The sequence below is a fragment of the Periophthalmus magnuspinnatus genome, chromosome 6 (genome assembly GCF_009829125.3).
Source record: "Periophthalmus magnuspinnatus isolate fPerMag1 chromosome 6, fPerMag1.2.pri, whole genome shotgun sequence".
Lineage (NCBI taxonomy): Eukaryota > Metazoa > Chordata > Actinopteri > Gobiiformes > Gobiidae > Periophthalmus > Periophthalmus magnuspinnatus.
In genome coordinates, this window is record NC_047131.1 from 29600056 (window position 1) to 29616553 (window position 16498).

The window sequence follows — 16498 nt, forward strand, 5'->3', positions numbered from 1 at the left end:
AACGCTCACTGCACTTCACTACACTGAATGGAGTAGACTATATCACTTTGTTTTTGTCTTTTGGATGAACCAGTTTCTGTCTTTAAGCGTTTGTAGGTTTGAAATCAACCGGAATTTCAAACTATCTGAAGATTCTCTGAAGTTTTTCCGACACCCGCTGTGTAAGGAATAGTCGCACGTTTCCTTCTAGGTTCAGATTCCCTGTTGTCCTGTTTTTTTTTTTAGCTCTCTTAGATCTACTGAAGGTGCATTTTGGATATCCACAAGCAGAGAGGGCTTAGTGGGTGAAGTGCCTTGCCTAAGGACACAACTACAGTTTATTGCCACTGGCGCTTCACTGTGGCATCTGATTTTCCAGCGGTCTCCCATCCCGGCCACGCTTAGCTACTGAGACGACGAGACGAGATCAAATAGTTTATGAAAAATGGTTTAGGCTTAGGAACTGGTCAGTAGTTGGGATTAAAAGTTACAATATTAATTCATGCATATACTTAATAAACGATTTGTTAACTAAGAATTCAGTCTTTGCAATAACTACACTTTAATATCCTTAATTAGAATGAACAAAGTGGTACCAAAATCGATGTTATAATATGATATAATGTACGCGTTTTGGCTGCAAGTCCCGTTTCTTTATAACAAAAGACTTTTAAGTAGTCGGAGTGCCTGAGATTTTGTCTTGTAGAAATTGTTCCGCCTCCTCAAATTGAAAAAGAAGACACCTCAATTTCGATGTAATTTCCCCGGCTGCCTCATCTTTCTTTCAAATATTTAACTTAAAAATGTACATCAGGATTCGTCTGCTCCTTTGCCCCGCGGCTCGGTCTCGCCGTGACCCAGACGATTCATTAGCTACTTTCTGCTCTCGCTGTGTTAGCATACAGGCCGCTCCTCTTACTGTCTGACCCTTTGGCACAGTCCACATACCTGACGTTTCCGTGTAATTTACAGTCTGTGTTCCCGTGTGCTTTGTCTGGTTTCCTAGGTGACCACAGACCTGAGGCAGAAGTGTACAGAGTCTCACACGGGGACGTCGGCCTCGGCTCCGCTCGCCGCAGGGATCATCGCTCTGACACTGGAGGCGAAGTGAGTAACGCCGGCTACGTTTACATTCACACCGCAAAATCCGATTGTTGACTTCAGAAATCAGATAACAGATTGTAGAAATGTCACGTAAACGATGCATCCGATTTGTATATTCAGTTCAATTCATCTTTATTTCGGATTCATGGTTCATTTTTAAAAACAGACAGGGACAGTGACGATACAAACAGTAACATCTACATTTTAAAAAGAGCCACTCCATTGTCTCCACATCCTGGACTGACAACGAATTGTACTGAATCTTATGTTTGTTAGTGACATTATTATTTCATTTTCTGACTTATTCAAGTTCTTAGTACAGCTTGCAGAGTGTTCATTTGTGCAGTGACAGATATCTCAGTCGCACTCGTCCATCGTGGCCTCCTCAGTCGCACCTGTAAAGCTTCATTATAAGCAACTTTACATCATCAGAACATGACCCAAACTTGAACAAAAGAGGATTAGCTTGAGCAGACAGCATCCTGCATTGTCTATAAATATCATCATCATCTGCCATGTCCACAGTGATGATACGCCTAAGATATTTAATTTTGAGAATAAAAACCTTTCATTCATATGCACAGCTAAACAGAACAGTCTGAGCCTGGATTTAAGTAAGCAGAGGTCTGTCTCACATCTTGAAAGACATCTGGAAGACTGTTCCAGGTTTTAGCTGCAAAAAATGAAACGCTGATTTCCCATGTTTAGTTCTGGTTTAGTCCTGGTTAAGTCCTGGTTAAGTCCTGGTCTGCCCCTGGTTTAGCCCTGGTTTAGCCCTGGTTTAGCCCGGGTTTAGTCCTGGTTTAGTCCCGGTTTAGTCCCGGTTTAGTCCCGCTTTAGACCCGCTTTAGTCCTGTTTTCGTCCTGGTTTAATCCTGGTTTAGTCCAGGTTTAGTCCTGGTTTAGTCCTGGTTCAGTCCTGGTTCAGTCTTGGTTTAGTCCAGGTTCAGTCCTGGTTCAGTCCTGGTTCAGTCCTGGTTCAGTCCTGGTTCAGTCCTGGTTCAGTCCTGCTTTAGTCCTGGTTTTGTCCTGGTTTAGTCCTGGTTTAGCCCTGGTTCAGTCCTGGTTTAGTCCTGGTTCAGTCCTGGTTCAGTCCTGCTTTAGTCCTGGTTTCGTCCTGGTTTAGTCCTGGTTTAGCCCTGGTTCAGTCCTGGTTCAGTCCTGGTTTAGTCCTGGTTCAGTCCTGGTTTAGCCCTGGTTCAGTCCTGGTTTAGTCCTGGTTCAGTCCTGGTTCAGTCCTGGTTCAGTCCTGGTTTAGTCCTGGTTTAGTCCTGGTTTCTTCCTCATGTGAGATGGTTCTTGTGGCTCATGTGGGACATGTTCTTTGGTGCTGGTCCTTGGAGACACTGAGCTGCTTTAAAGTCTCTGAGCCACAGGAGCAGAGATATTTTAATGTACATTATACAAATCCACTAATTTAGTCACACTTTTGATGATCAGCTGATGATTATGAACGCAAACACACACCAAAAATCTGTTTATTATTGGGTTATCTCATTATTCTAGTTGTTTTATTTTATTTTTTTTATAAATGTACCCACTGACTTCTTTAAACCGCACACATTATTACCAAGACTTTCATGCATAACACAGAGTAGCTCACTGTTGCTAAAGCATTGAAAATATCTGCATTTTTTTACGTAACAGTCCATGTTCAAATGTGTGTTCCTTACAGTGGAATCATCTTAATTAAGCTCCAGATTTGTAGGATTAACAGTTTTCTATGGGACTGGGACTGGGACTTTTAGGACATTTAAATTATTTTACCGCCAACCTGTGGATCCGTGGACAAAAACTGTCCCAAACTGAGCTACCGTCGCCCCTGATTTTAACGCAGAAGTGTATTTTAAGTTGAAAATGACCTTTATTTTACTGGCAAATCTTAATTCTAGACTAGCCAAACCCGTAGCGGTCGTCGTATGTTGCACTAATGTTGCACAGTTGGAGAGTTCAGTTAAAGTGTGAAACTCTGATGTCGTTGCGTCACATATTTCAGATATGGTTGCCGTTTGTTATGGATTACGCAATGGCTTCTTCATGTGATTATAAGTGCGTTTCATTTTCCTCCAGTGGATCTGCTGCAGGGATTACGTTTATTAGTATTAATTTACCATTTAAACTCACCTGATCTGCTTTTCTGCGTTGGTTCGGAGCAGGAAAACACTGTTGAACTGTTGACCTAGGCCTGTCACGATAAAAATACTATATTGACTTATGGTTCAATACATGACAAATGGAACTATACTTTTGGCGAGTCGTTTTTTCTTCGCGCTAGTGGGAAAAGTTTGGTTATTTCTCTTTTCTATGATGAGAATTGAGCTGCAGAAGGTTGAATTATGAACTTCTAGGACTCATTACTCATTCGGGAAGCGACGAGGATCTCAGTTGGTGTAGAGCGTTTGTCCACTGAGCTGGAGGTTTGCGGTTTGAATCCCCCTCTAAACGTAAACATCGCTGGTTGTTTGCAATTTGTTTCCTCCCCGGCAAAACCCACAATGTCGATGAAACGTTCTGCACCGACAAAGACGCCTACGAAGGTTTGAACTTTGAGAGAGTTTAAACGAGAGAGAAATGTGAGAAAATGTTAACGCCCGTGTGAGAAAAGTGTATAAAGTGTGTGGTGAGGGGTTTTACAGCCAAAAATATAGAGAATAATTGTGAAAAATAAAGGATACTTCACGGATTTAGTTTATTGCGGGTTATTTTTAGAACGTAAACCCTGCGATAAACGAGGGACCACTGTACACGCTAAATCTGCTAAACTAACTGAGCTAATTGTATTTAAAGCTCCACTATGTAACTCTTAAGCCAAAAATAGACACAAAAAAAGATGTTTTTCATTTCAGACGCTTTTACTGCACAAAAAAGTAAAAAAAAAACAAAACAAAAACACGTGTCTATACAGTGAGTGGCCTCGCATCTCCACAAACCTGACTGTTACTTGGCCTGTTTCTGTGGAAATGTGGTTAATTTGGCTTAAATAAAACTAATTTCCATGGAGAATGTTAACGCCTGTGTGAGGAAAGTGTATAAAGTGTGTGGTGAGGGGTTTTACAGACAAAAACATATCGAATAACTGTGAAAAATAAAGCTGATACTTCGTGGATTTCGCCTATTGCGGGTTATTTTTAGAACGTGACCCCCTGCGATAAACGAGGGACCAGTGTATATTTATTTCAGGAATATATATGGCACTTCATGACAGGCCTCGCTGCGTCGCTCTGGCTCAGGGGCGAACTGACTGACAAAAACATGTCAGTGTCTGTAAGCTCAAGCAGCGAGTGACCCAGATGAATCAGCCTTGGGATTTATTTTGCGGGAATATTATAAACTGAAAGATATATTTTATGATAAGATAAAATGTGCAGATTATTAATATCCTTAAATTGTGATGATACAGTTGTCCCTCATTTATTGCGGGGGTTATATTCTAAAAATAACCCGCAATAGGTGAAATCCAGCTTTGTTTTATATGTTTTAAGTCTGTAAAACCCCTCACCACACACTTTATACACTTTTCTCACACAGGTATTAACATTTTCTCACGTTTCTGTCTTGTTTAAACACTCTCAAAGTTCATCCACATTTTAAAAACGTTTTTTTTGTTCACGTGCCTCTGCTCCAGCGGTATCTGCAGAGGCGCCTCTCCGTGCACAGAAACACTTTTGAGTCCAAAGCGTTTCTGAAAATTGTCAAACCAGCCCTTGTTGGCATTAAATGGGCTTGTTACTGCGTGAAAAAGGACTCGTCACTTGCCTGGGCTCACCGTCACAAAGGTTTCAGCACTTCAGAGTCACACTGCGATCGAACATTTATGTGAATTTGTCAAACTGAAGACATTTTGAACTGGACAGGAGACACGGCGCGGAGGAGACTGATGGATGATGGTCTACAGTCCCTTAGTGAGGACGCACAATCCACGTTCACGCCCTGTAGACCGCGAAACGTGAACCATGTTACAGTGAGGGACAACTGGATTCAAATGCGAAAAGAAAATGGAGCTAGCGTGAATTCAACCTGGAACATCTAACTCCACTCCTAGCCCTGCTCCTTAGCCTTCAACGCTCGCTCCGATTACTCCTCCAACTCCTCGCCGAACCTCCTTTTCTTCCAACCAGCCCTTCCAACCCTCATCGCAGACACACAGCCGCTTTTACGCAGTTCGCGCCGCGTCTACCACCTCCTCGGCGCCTCCTCAGCTCCGCGTCATCGTCACCTTCACTCACCCCAGAGCTAAGACGTCTCTAACTTCTACCGAGATCTGAGTGCTAAAACGACAACTCTTTCCAAAAAAAAACCTACTAATACTTTTCTTTCGTCCCCGCCTGAGTCTTTCCAGGTTGAATTTCTACCATGGCATTTATAATAAAGTGTTACAAAAAGAGATTAAGAGAGAAACGAGATATTCATTGTCAATATTAGCTGCACATTTAAACGAGTCGTGCTCCGCTAAGCCGCCTTTTCGCCATTTAGCCGTTATGAAAATGTTTACATGCCTGGAGTTCAGCCTCGCTCTGCTGAACTGAAAGCCCTAGTCACTCTCTGGTGCACATTGTAATTCACGGTGGTCCCCTGTGTTTTTGGATTACACTTCAAATTGCCTCCGTAATGTAACTGCCACTGTTTTTAGCGTGATACCGGGACCCAGGGGCATATTCAGGACAGGTACATTATTCTGAATTACACATCGCAGGAAGTAACAAGACTAAGGTGTTCAGAGTACTTCAAAAAAACATAAATAATACATAACCTTTTAACAGCTCTATAAAAGATGAATAAATGCTTTGACTTTTCTCCAAAATTCCTATAATTTAAAAGTTTGTTCACACTGTCTCGGCGAGTCCACGGGGATTGTGCCGTCTCAGTTTTTTCATAATGTGATAAATGAGCGTGCCGTTGTGGAGTTATAGTCAACAGCGTTTATGATTATTCTTAATTTAACTGTAAATCTAATTGCAAACGGCTGGCTGTGCTCTTATGGGATGTGTTTGGAGATGTGTGCACAGCTCGTACTCACATCTGGGACTCACGCTGGCCTCGGTCCCGGCCTTGAAACTCTCTCCTCGGCAAATGAGGCTTTTGATAATCAGGTAATTAGAGAAACAAATCAGCATCTTCAGAACACACAGACACAAGCAGGACCTGAAAGCACTGTACAAGGATTCGTTACACGCTGGAAGTTACGTCATGGATGTGTGAACTGGAACTGTTGTTATATTTGTGCCATAGAGCGAAGATCAGGAGCTAAGGGCATGAGCTCGAACTGCATATGACGGGTCGGACTACTTAACAGAAATATATTAAAGATAAAGATGTAAATATACTTAAAAAAAACGTTTAATGTGATGAGTTTACTTCCTGGTTGGACATGAGCCACAGGTCGTAGAAATGTTTGTGTATTTCTTCAGTCGTCCAGGTCTGATCCAGAGCAAAAAACGAAATTTAAATCTGTCAACTGGACAAATCGTTGTAGAAATTAAGACGTTTCGCTGCTCGTCTAAGCCTCTTCTTCATTTCTGGTCAGATTACTGTTGGACGCTGCCTTATATCTGTCTGACGGGAGGGGCTAACTACACTGAAATTGTCTCCAGTTTCAGCCTTTGATGGTTAAAAATTAAATCTGTGTCACACGACTGCCAAAGCTTATCTAATTTACACAGTAGTTCTTATCATTTGTCTCCTGTTCATAGCTCCTCCCTCAGAAGTAAATTAAAACAAGGAAAACAATAGGGTTAGTCAGTTTGCAAATAGAGGTGAGAGCTCCATTAGGGGCTTGAACAATTATGCAAAATATGACTCAGGCTCTTAGTGTAGTTCATTAGACCGAGACCAACAAGGAGAGACTGTAAACAAATACGTAGGTGTGTTAGTCTCCTCCCTTCAGTTTGATATAAGGCAGTGTCCAGCAGTAATCTGACCAGAACTGAAGATGAACGACGAAACATCTTCTCTCTAAAACTTTTGTGCAGCTGACAGAATGAATTTTTCCAATCTTTTCCAATAGTCATTATTATTTAACAAGTTCAAATCTATGACACCACCTTTATTTTCTTGAATAATATTGTATTTTCCGGACTATAAGTGTCAGGACATTTTTCATAGTTTGTCCTGGGATGCGACTTATACTCAGACGCGACTTATATGTGAAATGATTAAAATGTCTAATTTTAGAGGAAACGGTGCTTCATCTACCTCCGGAGTTGGTGGAGTTGTTCAGAAGCAACACTGAGGATGAAGAATTCAATAGATTTAGTGATTTGGAGTGAGATCCAGAGTAAACTTGTTAGCTTGTTTTTTTATGCTTTTGTTATCTGATTAACTGTTAATACGTTGCGTTAACAAACCGTACAGTGCATTGTCAATGTGTTACGTTAGCGTACTGTAATGCTAATCAGCCTGGTTTTCTCTATTTTATTATAAAAAGATGAAATGTCTGTTTTTGATCTCGAATTTTGTAAAATAAATTTCCCCAAAAATGCAACTTATATATGTTTTTTTTCTTCATTATTATGCTTTTTTTTTGCTGGTGCGACTTATACTCCAGAGCGACGTAGAGTCCAGAAAACACGGTACGTTAAACTGACAGAAAAATGTGTTTGTGGCGTGTAAATTATCACTGCATTTGTCTACTCGATCTGCCTCTTGACTGATCGCAGGTGCTATTCCCACCAAACAAAGTCAGAATTAATGAACAGCCTGTCAGATGCACTTTAAACGCTCCCTTGACTTTTCCTCCGCTTCAAAAAATCTGTGCGATTGTAAATTGTTTAAACGAGCGCCAACAAATTCACTAAGCTCTCAGTCGCTCTACAGTATCGTTTAACGTAAGAGTAACCACTGTCTGGGTTGTTCCTGACTTTTGCAAGTGTCTAGTGCTGTCACATCCTTCGTTTTTTTCATTTACTCTGCGCTTGTAGAATTTTTTAGTTGACCAACCAAGCGGGAACTTTACACATTTCTGACTATCTGACTTTTTCCCCCCCAAACCAATCCGCGGATGTCCCTCCTGACAGGCAGCGGTAATAACACAGCAGTTAGTTTATCTGTCTGGGACCACAGCAGAGTTCACACAGATGGAATCATTTAATAGGCAGAACACTCCGGATTTCCTGGAGGGATGTTTTATTTTTGATATTCTCTTTGCTGAAGTCACACTGGGGGACAGGTCCATTAATCTCACATGAGCTGGTGATTGGGGCTGAGCTGTGGAGGTGATGGTTCACAAAGCAGCTGGAGCAATTTTTCTATGTGTACTGTGAACAAAGAGCCGGGTAGTTTTTATCTGTAGCGTTTTAGATCGTGATAAATCTATTTAATAAACTCTCTACGCCCACACGATGTTACTTCCCCCGTAATGCATATATGTTTATAAGACTGTACAATCAAATACGTTTAAGCTAAAATTAAAAACTGTCTCTCGTGCAGGTTTAAAGAGAGAGTCGTTCACACCCTGGTACTCATCCTTTTGGATTACTGTAATGCCCTTTATGCAGGTTTAAGCCAGAAATCCATCACCTATCTCCAGTTGGTGCAAAACTCCGCTTCACGACTCCCTAACCAGCACCAAAAAGCATCAGCACATAACTCCTGTCCTCGCTGCGTTGCTCTGGCTCTCAATAAATCTTATAATTGACTTGAAAATACTGCTGAGTACTTTTAAAGCCAACCAAGGCTTTAAAAGAAGAAAGTTAATATATTTACCAGTATAAAATGGAGCCTAAACTTAAACCAAAGGATTTTAAGATGTGAAATACTAAACCACCATGTGTCAAACTCGAGGCCCACGAGCCAAATGTGGCCCTCCGCATCATTTTCTGCGGCCCTCGACAGGGTAAATTAAGGTATTATGTCTTAAAATCTCAGTTTATCAATAGATGCACAGTTACACAGCCATATTTTTACATCTAGGCAAATGCATATACCATATTTGTAACTTGAATAAGTAATAAATACAGAAACAGTTAATGAACAAGTTAAAAAATGTGTTAGATTTATTTTACATCTGGCCCTTTGAGAGCAACCATTTTGTTAATGTGGCCCTCGCTGTAAATGTGTTTGACGTCCCTGTATTAAACTTAGCGTTCATTTAAAAGTATTCGTTACACCGTATTGATCCAATGTTTTGTTTATCTCTTTCTTTGATTTGAAAAGGCCAGATTGAGTGTACAGAAGAGCATAAAAAGGCTTTGTAGCGCTTGTATATCGTCTATGTGTGAATGTAGTTATTGCTGCCGGATAATTATGAATTGTTTGTTTTTATAATTAATAGTAAACACGTGTAAATTACTCGCAGGCTGTTAAATGTAGTACACAGTCTGCGAGGTTAATCACAATTGAACTAAATCGCTGTTTGAATTGACATGATGATCTTCAGGATTCCTCACCATGTTCTTGAAGTTTCGTGGGTGCCGCTGTCGTCATTCGGGTTGTATTACGGTTTTAAAGCCTCCAGAGAATCGGTGCAGTGTTGGCTTGTTGGTCACATGAACATTTAGCATTTTACACAAATCGACCTACTTTATGTCAGATATTCGAGGTAAAACTTTCTTTCTCGCTTGAAAAGTGGAAGTGGCACCACAAAGAAATCACAGTTTGGAGCATTTAGAGGTAAAAGTGGACGAGGCGGAATACCACAGTTTCCTCCACAAACAATATATCCTGATTTTTCTGCATGAAAATCGACTAACCCTGTAGTTTAGACCTGTACCAGCATGTTCTTCAATGTGATTTTATATTAGTTTGTCAGTTAATTTGCAGATTTTCACTCTCATTGTTAATTCTCCTGGACAGACATGTTGAAAATGTGAGCTTTGAACAGAATCCATTTATTAAAACATAAATTGCAAATCTAATCAGAATATTTGTCAGAAAAACAGCATTTTTTTCCCATTCAGCCCTAGTTACCTGTTGTTTACTTTTTTTTTTTTTTTTTACATAGACAGAATGGTACATCTTTATACTCAAGATAGTTAGTTCGATATATTTTTAAACCAGCCTTTATGAATATGAGTCATAATTTAGCAGGACTTCTCAGATATTTTTAGCCCTTCCTACACCACATGACACGAACTTATAGCTTAGAGCCATATTCTCTGTAGAGATCGGCCAATATTTGGACTTTTTAGCGCATCGGCTATTGGCTTTATACCAATAACTTGTTCTTCTGCCTAAAATATGCACACAAAACTTTATATTTACTTGTAACTGTTTATTACAAAGAGATATCTTCACAAAATGGACACAGTTCTTGTATTGTTTTGTGGTAAAAAGAGGCTTGGGTGCAGCTTGTAGTTCATTTAAATGACATAATTTTGGGGAAATAGTCAAAATCGGCTCAATATCAACCCAAAAATATCGTCAGAGCTTATCGGTCATAGGTTTCTCCTTATTCTAAACAATCTATATCAGCATCAGCCTTGAAAAAACCCATATCGGTCGATCTCTAATTCTCTACATCTACCTCCATTATAACTTATGCCTTTGACCTTTAATACTCCAGTGCGCCTCATATTTTCCACATCCATATCGTTCAACTGCGGATGTCAGCAACAGTTCATAATGCTCATAATTGAACTCTCTTCTCTCTGCGGTTAGAAAATCAATGTTGTTCTTCCTGCTTTGTCTCTGCTGCAGTATGAACCTGACCTGGAGGGATATGCAGCATCTGGTGGTGAGAACATCCATGCCCAGGCATCTGAGCACAGGAGACTGGAGGACCAACGGAGTGGGACGCAGAGGTAAACAAGCACTGTACTATACTGTAATAAAATGTTGGCAGTTTGTTACACAGCTATTTTGGCTTATCCAGGTCACAAATTGTTAGAAGAAATATTGCTAGTTCCATGTATTTCAAGTATTCAGTTATACTTTCCCCGCCATGGTGACTGGTTTTAGCTGACAAACTTCAAAATACTCACTACTTTCTGCTGTATTGGATTTTATTTTGCCATTAGTTTCTTTGATCAGTTGTATTTGCATTTAGCTGCTACTTTGTTTTAGTTTTTTTGCTCGTTTTTTCATCACAATCAGCGTTTGCACCTGTAGAGCACACAGATATTTGATCTGTCAGTAAATAAATAAATATATTTTCCCTTCATTTTCTTCTCTTCTCTCACAGTGAGTCATTCCTATGGCTACGGTCTCCTGGACGCTGGGGCGATGGTGGCTTTGGCTCAGAACTGGACTGCAGTGGGCCCTCAGCATGAGTGTGTGATCAACATGCTCACAGAGCCCAGGTTAGAGCCACACTGCTCCTGACATGTGGGATTGTGGGTAATCCTATTCATTACACACACATAAAGTTTTATCCTGATAAATGTCACAGAATCCTCCTTCGAGCTAAAGCCTGTGTCCATTTTGGTTCATTAAGCGCAGTTTCCTCTGTGTGCTGTCAAACTGCAGGGACATAGGGGACAGACTGGTGATCAGCCGGAGCGTGGACGCCTGCTGGGGACGGCTGGAATATGTCAGCTCCCTGGAGCATGTGCAGGCCCGCATCACTCTTTCCCACAACCAGAGGGGCAAACTGGCCCTTCACCTGCTCAGTCCCCTAGGCACACGGGCCACCCTGCTCTTCCCCAGGTACTGTGATGTGTTAGAGACAAACTCTGACCACTATAACCACAGCTTTTTCCTGTAGGTCTGGTTTATGTATTTGTTTGTTGGGATATGAATCAATATAGTTAAACACAGTTATATTCCTCTTTTAGATGTATATAACCAGACATTAGTCCCTTTCATGCTCCCTTCAGCATGACACCATTTTTTGCCAAAAGAAATCAGAGCATTTTTCAAAGGTTTTCCAGATGGCAGAGTTGTTCTTTCATTTGAAGGTGTCCCTTATGCTCCCCCAAAAGTGCTTATTCGGTCTTTTCTTCTGAAAAAGAATTGTGATTTTCTGCTTTGATATCAAAAGAATCAGTTTTACCCATCATGCCTTGCTCTCTCTTCAGGCCTAATGACTTTTCTTCTGAGGGTTTCAATGACTGGGCCTTTATGTCCACACACTCCTGGGACGAGGACCCACAGGGAGAGTGGACCCTCGAGATTGAGAACATGGCGGCTAATAGTCGTGACTATGGTAACTCTCACTATGGTTAATTCAGCTCGTCATAGATTCAGTTACATTTCAGTAAATACATTAAGTTGTTTATAATGATGTGTGATGATTGTATATGATTTCAAGCCTAAACAAGTATTAACTCTTTACATACATTTTTAATGTATACTAATATTACTTTGACAGCTTTTTTTCATCCGATCAGTATGCAGTACAGTGTTGTGTAGTATTGTGTGTTCAGTCTGAGCAACCAGGGACTATTTCAGCCCTCACTGCTCTCTCTGTTCAGCCCACCTCCACACAGCATCACTTTCTTCACCACGGCTGTGTAAAGAAGCGCTAAATTGACATTTTTCTCTCGCTCTCTTTTTCTTATTCTCAGGTGTTTTGAGTCAGTTCACTCTCATCTTATGGGGAACTGGGCCTAGTGTTGTCAACCCAGCTTCATCGGATTTCCCCCGGCCCTCCAACAACAGCTGCAAGACTTTTGATGCTCAGCAGATCTGTATTGGTGAGAACAAATATGAACAAATGTACATGTTTTCAATGACATTGTTACACAACCAGCTGTAGGTCACAGAGTTACTGTTTGAACTTGTTACCTTGCAGAGAATGCAGACTGCATATTCACGAGGCTTTTCCGCATCTATTTACGAACCATGAATATGCAAGGTCCCATATGCCATATTAGAGCATGAGACATATGAAGGCCCAGAAGGGTACACTCATTCTGCTCCAACCGGAGAGGTGCTACACTGTCAACATCTGCTCACATGATGACTCCATAACTAACTAATTAAATGCACTGAACTATAATACATAAGTGTAACAGCCATATGAGTACATGTGTTTTTTGCCCACTCTCACAGAATGTGAAATACTGAAAGGTGTTCAGAGACATGAGTGGATAGACTTTAGACTTTCCTCCATGCTCCTTCCTCACTCTGAGTCGTGTGTGTTCCAGAGTGCAGTCCGGGCTTCTCGCTCTTCCTGCAGGGATGTGTGAAGCTGTGTCCCCCGGGCTTCACCTCGGGGCCCCAGCTGCTGAATCTGTCTTTGGAGAACTGGGTGGACCTTTCCTCCGTACAAGCCTGTCTCCCCTGTCACGCAGCCTGCCTCACCTGCTCCGGCCCTGGGCCCACAGACTGTCTGTCCTGCCCCCCTCACAGCCACCTGGTGCTCACCTCCTGTCTGCACCAGAACCAGGTGCAGCGCAAGTCCCCCTCATCAGGGGGGGTCCAGAGAGACAAGGCGCCAGAGCAGACGGGGGCGGGCCCTGCCTCAGACTCTGACAGTGCAGACAGAGCCTCCTCTCCTCTGCCCACAGTGTTGGCTGTGCTCAGCTGTGCCTTGGTCCTGATTGTGTTGGCTGGGCTCTTTTTGCTGCTGCAGAAGCGCTGGGGCCGTCCCGCCCAGAGCTGGAGGACCACACTGCCCTCTGTGTACTCTCACAGCAGGGGCATTCGCCTGGGCTTTCACTGCAGCCAGCAATCCCAGAGGAAAGCTAAGATCTGCTACAAGGGGATCCCCACCGTGTGGGGCGATGAGGACATGATCACCTACGAGTCTGAATCAGACAGCGAGGAGGTGGACAGCCACAGCGAGCGGACAGCCTTTATCAAGACACAGAGCTCCATTTAAGTCGATGAGAGGAGGGTGTTACAGGTCCAGAGCTAAGCCTTTGAGAGCCCCTCATCAGCATTTATGTCTGACTGAGGCAACTCAGAAAGTCTAATCAAATAAGATCCACTTCCTGCTGCTCCCTGATTGAATCTGTCACAGAAGGACCATTTTTATTGTGCCAGTCTGTTGACATCTAATGCTTTTGTTATTTGCTTAACATCAGTGTTTATCTCCAGTATACAGTGTTTATGCCTCCGTGTGGCATAAATTCTCTCTCCACCAGCCTAACCACACTTTGCCCAGTTCATTAATCCAGAAGAGTGCATTAGTCTGCCCTCACCCCAAACAACTGTCCACACAAGCACTACTCCTGTTAATTGGCCGTTTTATTCTCACATTCTGGGGTTAAGAAGTGTGAGTGTGACAGAGTACTCATTAAATGTGGAAAACTTTAAATTGAACATTGAGGTTAAAAATATCCACCTGGCTGTTGGGTAAAGAGCGTGTGTGTAGACCCCAGTACAGTTTCAGAAACAGAAACAAGTCACAAAACAGTTTGGCCTGTATCACAGTGGCACAATTTGCAATAACATTTGTAATGCACTCAGACAACTTGACCTTTACAAAGTTATCTCTCTTTAGTTTTCCCCACAGAAAGTGGCTATTGATCCCGGGGCTTTTGTTCCAGAATGTCCTCATCAGGGGACAGCATATATTTACCCTGTTTAATTTATGCCTTGTGTAGACTTTCTACACAAAGTGTCTAAAGCCTTGATGTAAAGGCCACAATGGTTGTTGTGAATAAAAATGAGGAAGTATTGGTGAGACGTTTTTGTATGTTTGTTTTTGTATCTTTTTTATTTAACTGATGACATATATGTCAATATTGGGACATGGGTTTTATGCTGGAATAAAAGAAGACCGGCTGTTGCACACAGACTGTATTGTCTTCACTGCAGGTTTTTAAAGTTTTAGGGTTTGACAAATCTTGGCCCCAGCAGCTGCCACTCCTTCGCTCTCAGGAGAGCAGATGCTTTGTCACTTTGTCATAAATCATTGTTAAACGTTTCATTCACTCTGAGTACTCGATTTTAACAGCCATTGACACCAAAAGATCCGTCTGAAAAGTTGGTTTTGAGTTTAAATGAAAACAAATAGAAGAGGTTTGTTTGTGTGCGGCTGGGACAACAAAATACAGTGTGGTTTGATCATTAAAATCGAGGACTTAGATGCAGGTAGCTGGTTCAGGGGTGAAGGTACATTCATTGTGGGTTCTATAATTGGACCTGCTGGGAGAAGTGTGCACACTGTGGATGTGTCATGTTTTGCATTATAAATGGCCTTGTGTTAAAGTGAAAGTGTTTGAGCTTCTTAAAAGGCAGGACTTTTCACCACATGCTCATTACACACATTCCGCACGCCTCCTCTGCATCACCGCGCCCTTTGGCTCATAATAATTAACTGTCATGTACTGTAGTCTAGTTTGCTCTTCTATAGCTAGTAACACCATTATTTTTAATTTAACATTAGTAAATGTCACAATTGGATCAGTCTGACACAAAGATCCCCATTTCCAACTTTTACTTAAATTTTTATGTATTACAATAGGTGTTTTTGCTTGTGTTACTTCATTTTGTTTGTGTTTATTGCATTGAAACATGCATCCTTTGTTTGAGCAGGTTTGCACCTCCACAGACCTGACTCTTTCTTGACCTGTAGGACGGCCTCCTCCTGCTCATTTCCATGGAGATGTTGTTCCTTTGGCTACAGTCTTCCACAGTGTGACATACAACTTATGTATCTCCATGTTCCAAAGTGTGGTTTTAACTTTCCGTTTCCATGGAATCATGAATGTGACATGCTGCCTCCTGAAAGTTACATACTGTACCTTTAATGTAACGACCTCACACTGTTTTATATAAACACTGCTTCAGTTCTGAGCTTCAAGTATCTGAAGCAGCACACTGCTTCTATCTTCAGAACATTTAAACATTTGAAGTTCAGTGAAACTTTGCTTTCTCAAACCCAGGCTGTGAAGTACATGGATGTTCTGTAGTTCAGAGGTATTCCAGCGGGTTTATCCAGGGGGAGGTAAAGGACAAATCATCATTCTCAGTGTGTACTATGGCATAACAAGCCCTCCCTGTCGGTATTCTGTGATATCACTGAGGTCAGTTTAATAATCGCACAGCAGCAACTGGGACAAAACTGAATTCATTTGATGAAGATTTGGATTTAGTTCAACTATCGGGACTATAACTCATCTGTACTGTGCTGTCTTTCTTGTCCTCTTTCAACACTATGTCTTATATGAAGTTGTAAAGGATGGTGTGGGGAATAACTGACATTTTAAGGAATAGTGCCAAGATTATGATGGCTTGCCCCTCGCTGACATTACTCAGAGAATCGATATTTCTTTGGACACATAGAAAGTGTTCACAAGCATTCTCTTCTTGTAGGCAGGAGAGGTCCAGGATTGTATTTTAGCTTTAACAACCTTTGGTCATACCGTTCCCTCTCCTCCTTGAATGATCTCTGCTCTGCTCACTCCCAGCTTGTTGTTGAGCGCTGTAAACCAAACACACACTTACAGCTGTATTTCACATTTTCCAATCACACTGTAACATGCAGCAATTTTCTCCTTCACCAGGCTAAGAGTGAGTGGTACTTAAGAAATGCTGCAGTTTACTTCTGTGTACCAGTTTTCAATGAGAGGGCATTGCAGGACATTGA

General features: G+C 41.7%; 1 protein-coding gene across 1 annotated transcript in view; it reads left to right on the forward strand.

Moving 5' to 3' along the window:
• furinb (furin (paired basic amino acid cleaving enzyme) b) overlaps positions 1-14698 on the forward strand; it is a 132679-nt gene extending 117981 nt beyond the window's left edge. Inside the window, exons 10-16 of the mRNA XM_033968134.2 lie at positions 986-1086; positions 10717-10820; positions 11201-11318; positions 11485-11664; positions 12036-12163; positions 12525-12653; positions 13107-14698. Coding sequence (XP_033824025.1) covers positions 986-1086; positions 10717-10820; positions 11201-11318; positions 11485-11664; positions 12036-12163; positions 12525-12653; positions 13107-13783 — 1437 coding nt within the window. The 3' untranslated portion in view covers positions 13784-14698. The remainder of the gene's footprint in view (positions 1-985; positions 1087-10716; positions 10821-11200; positions 11319-11484; positions 11665-12035; positions 12164-12524; positions 12654-13106) is intronic.
• Positions 14699-16498: the final 1800 nt, after the last annotated feature.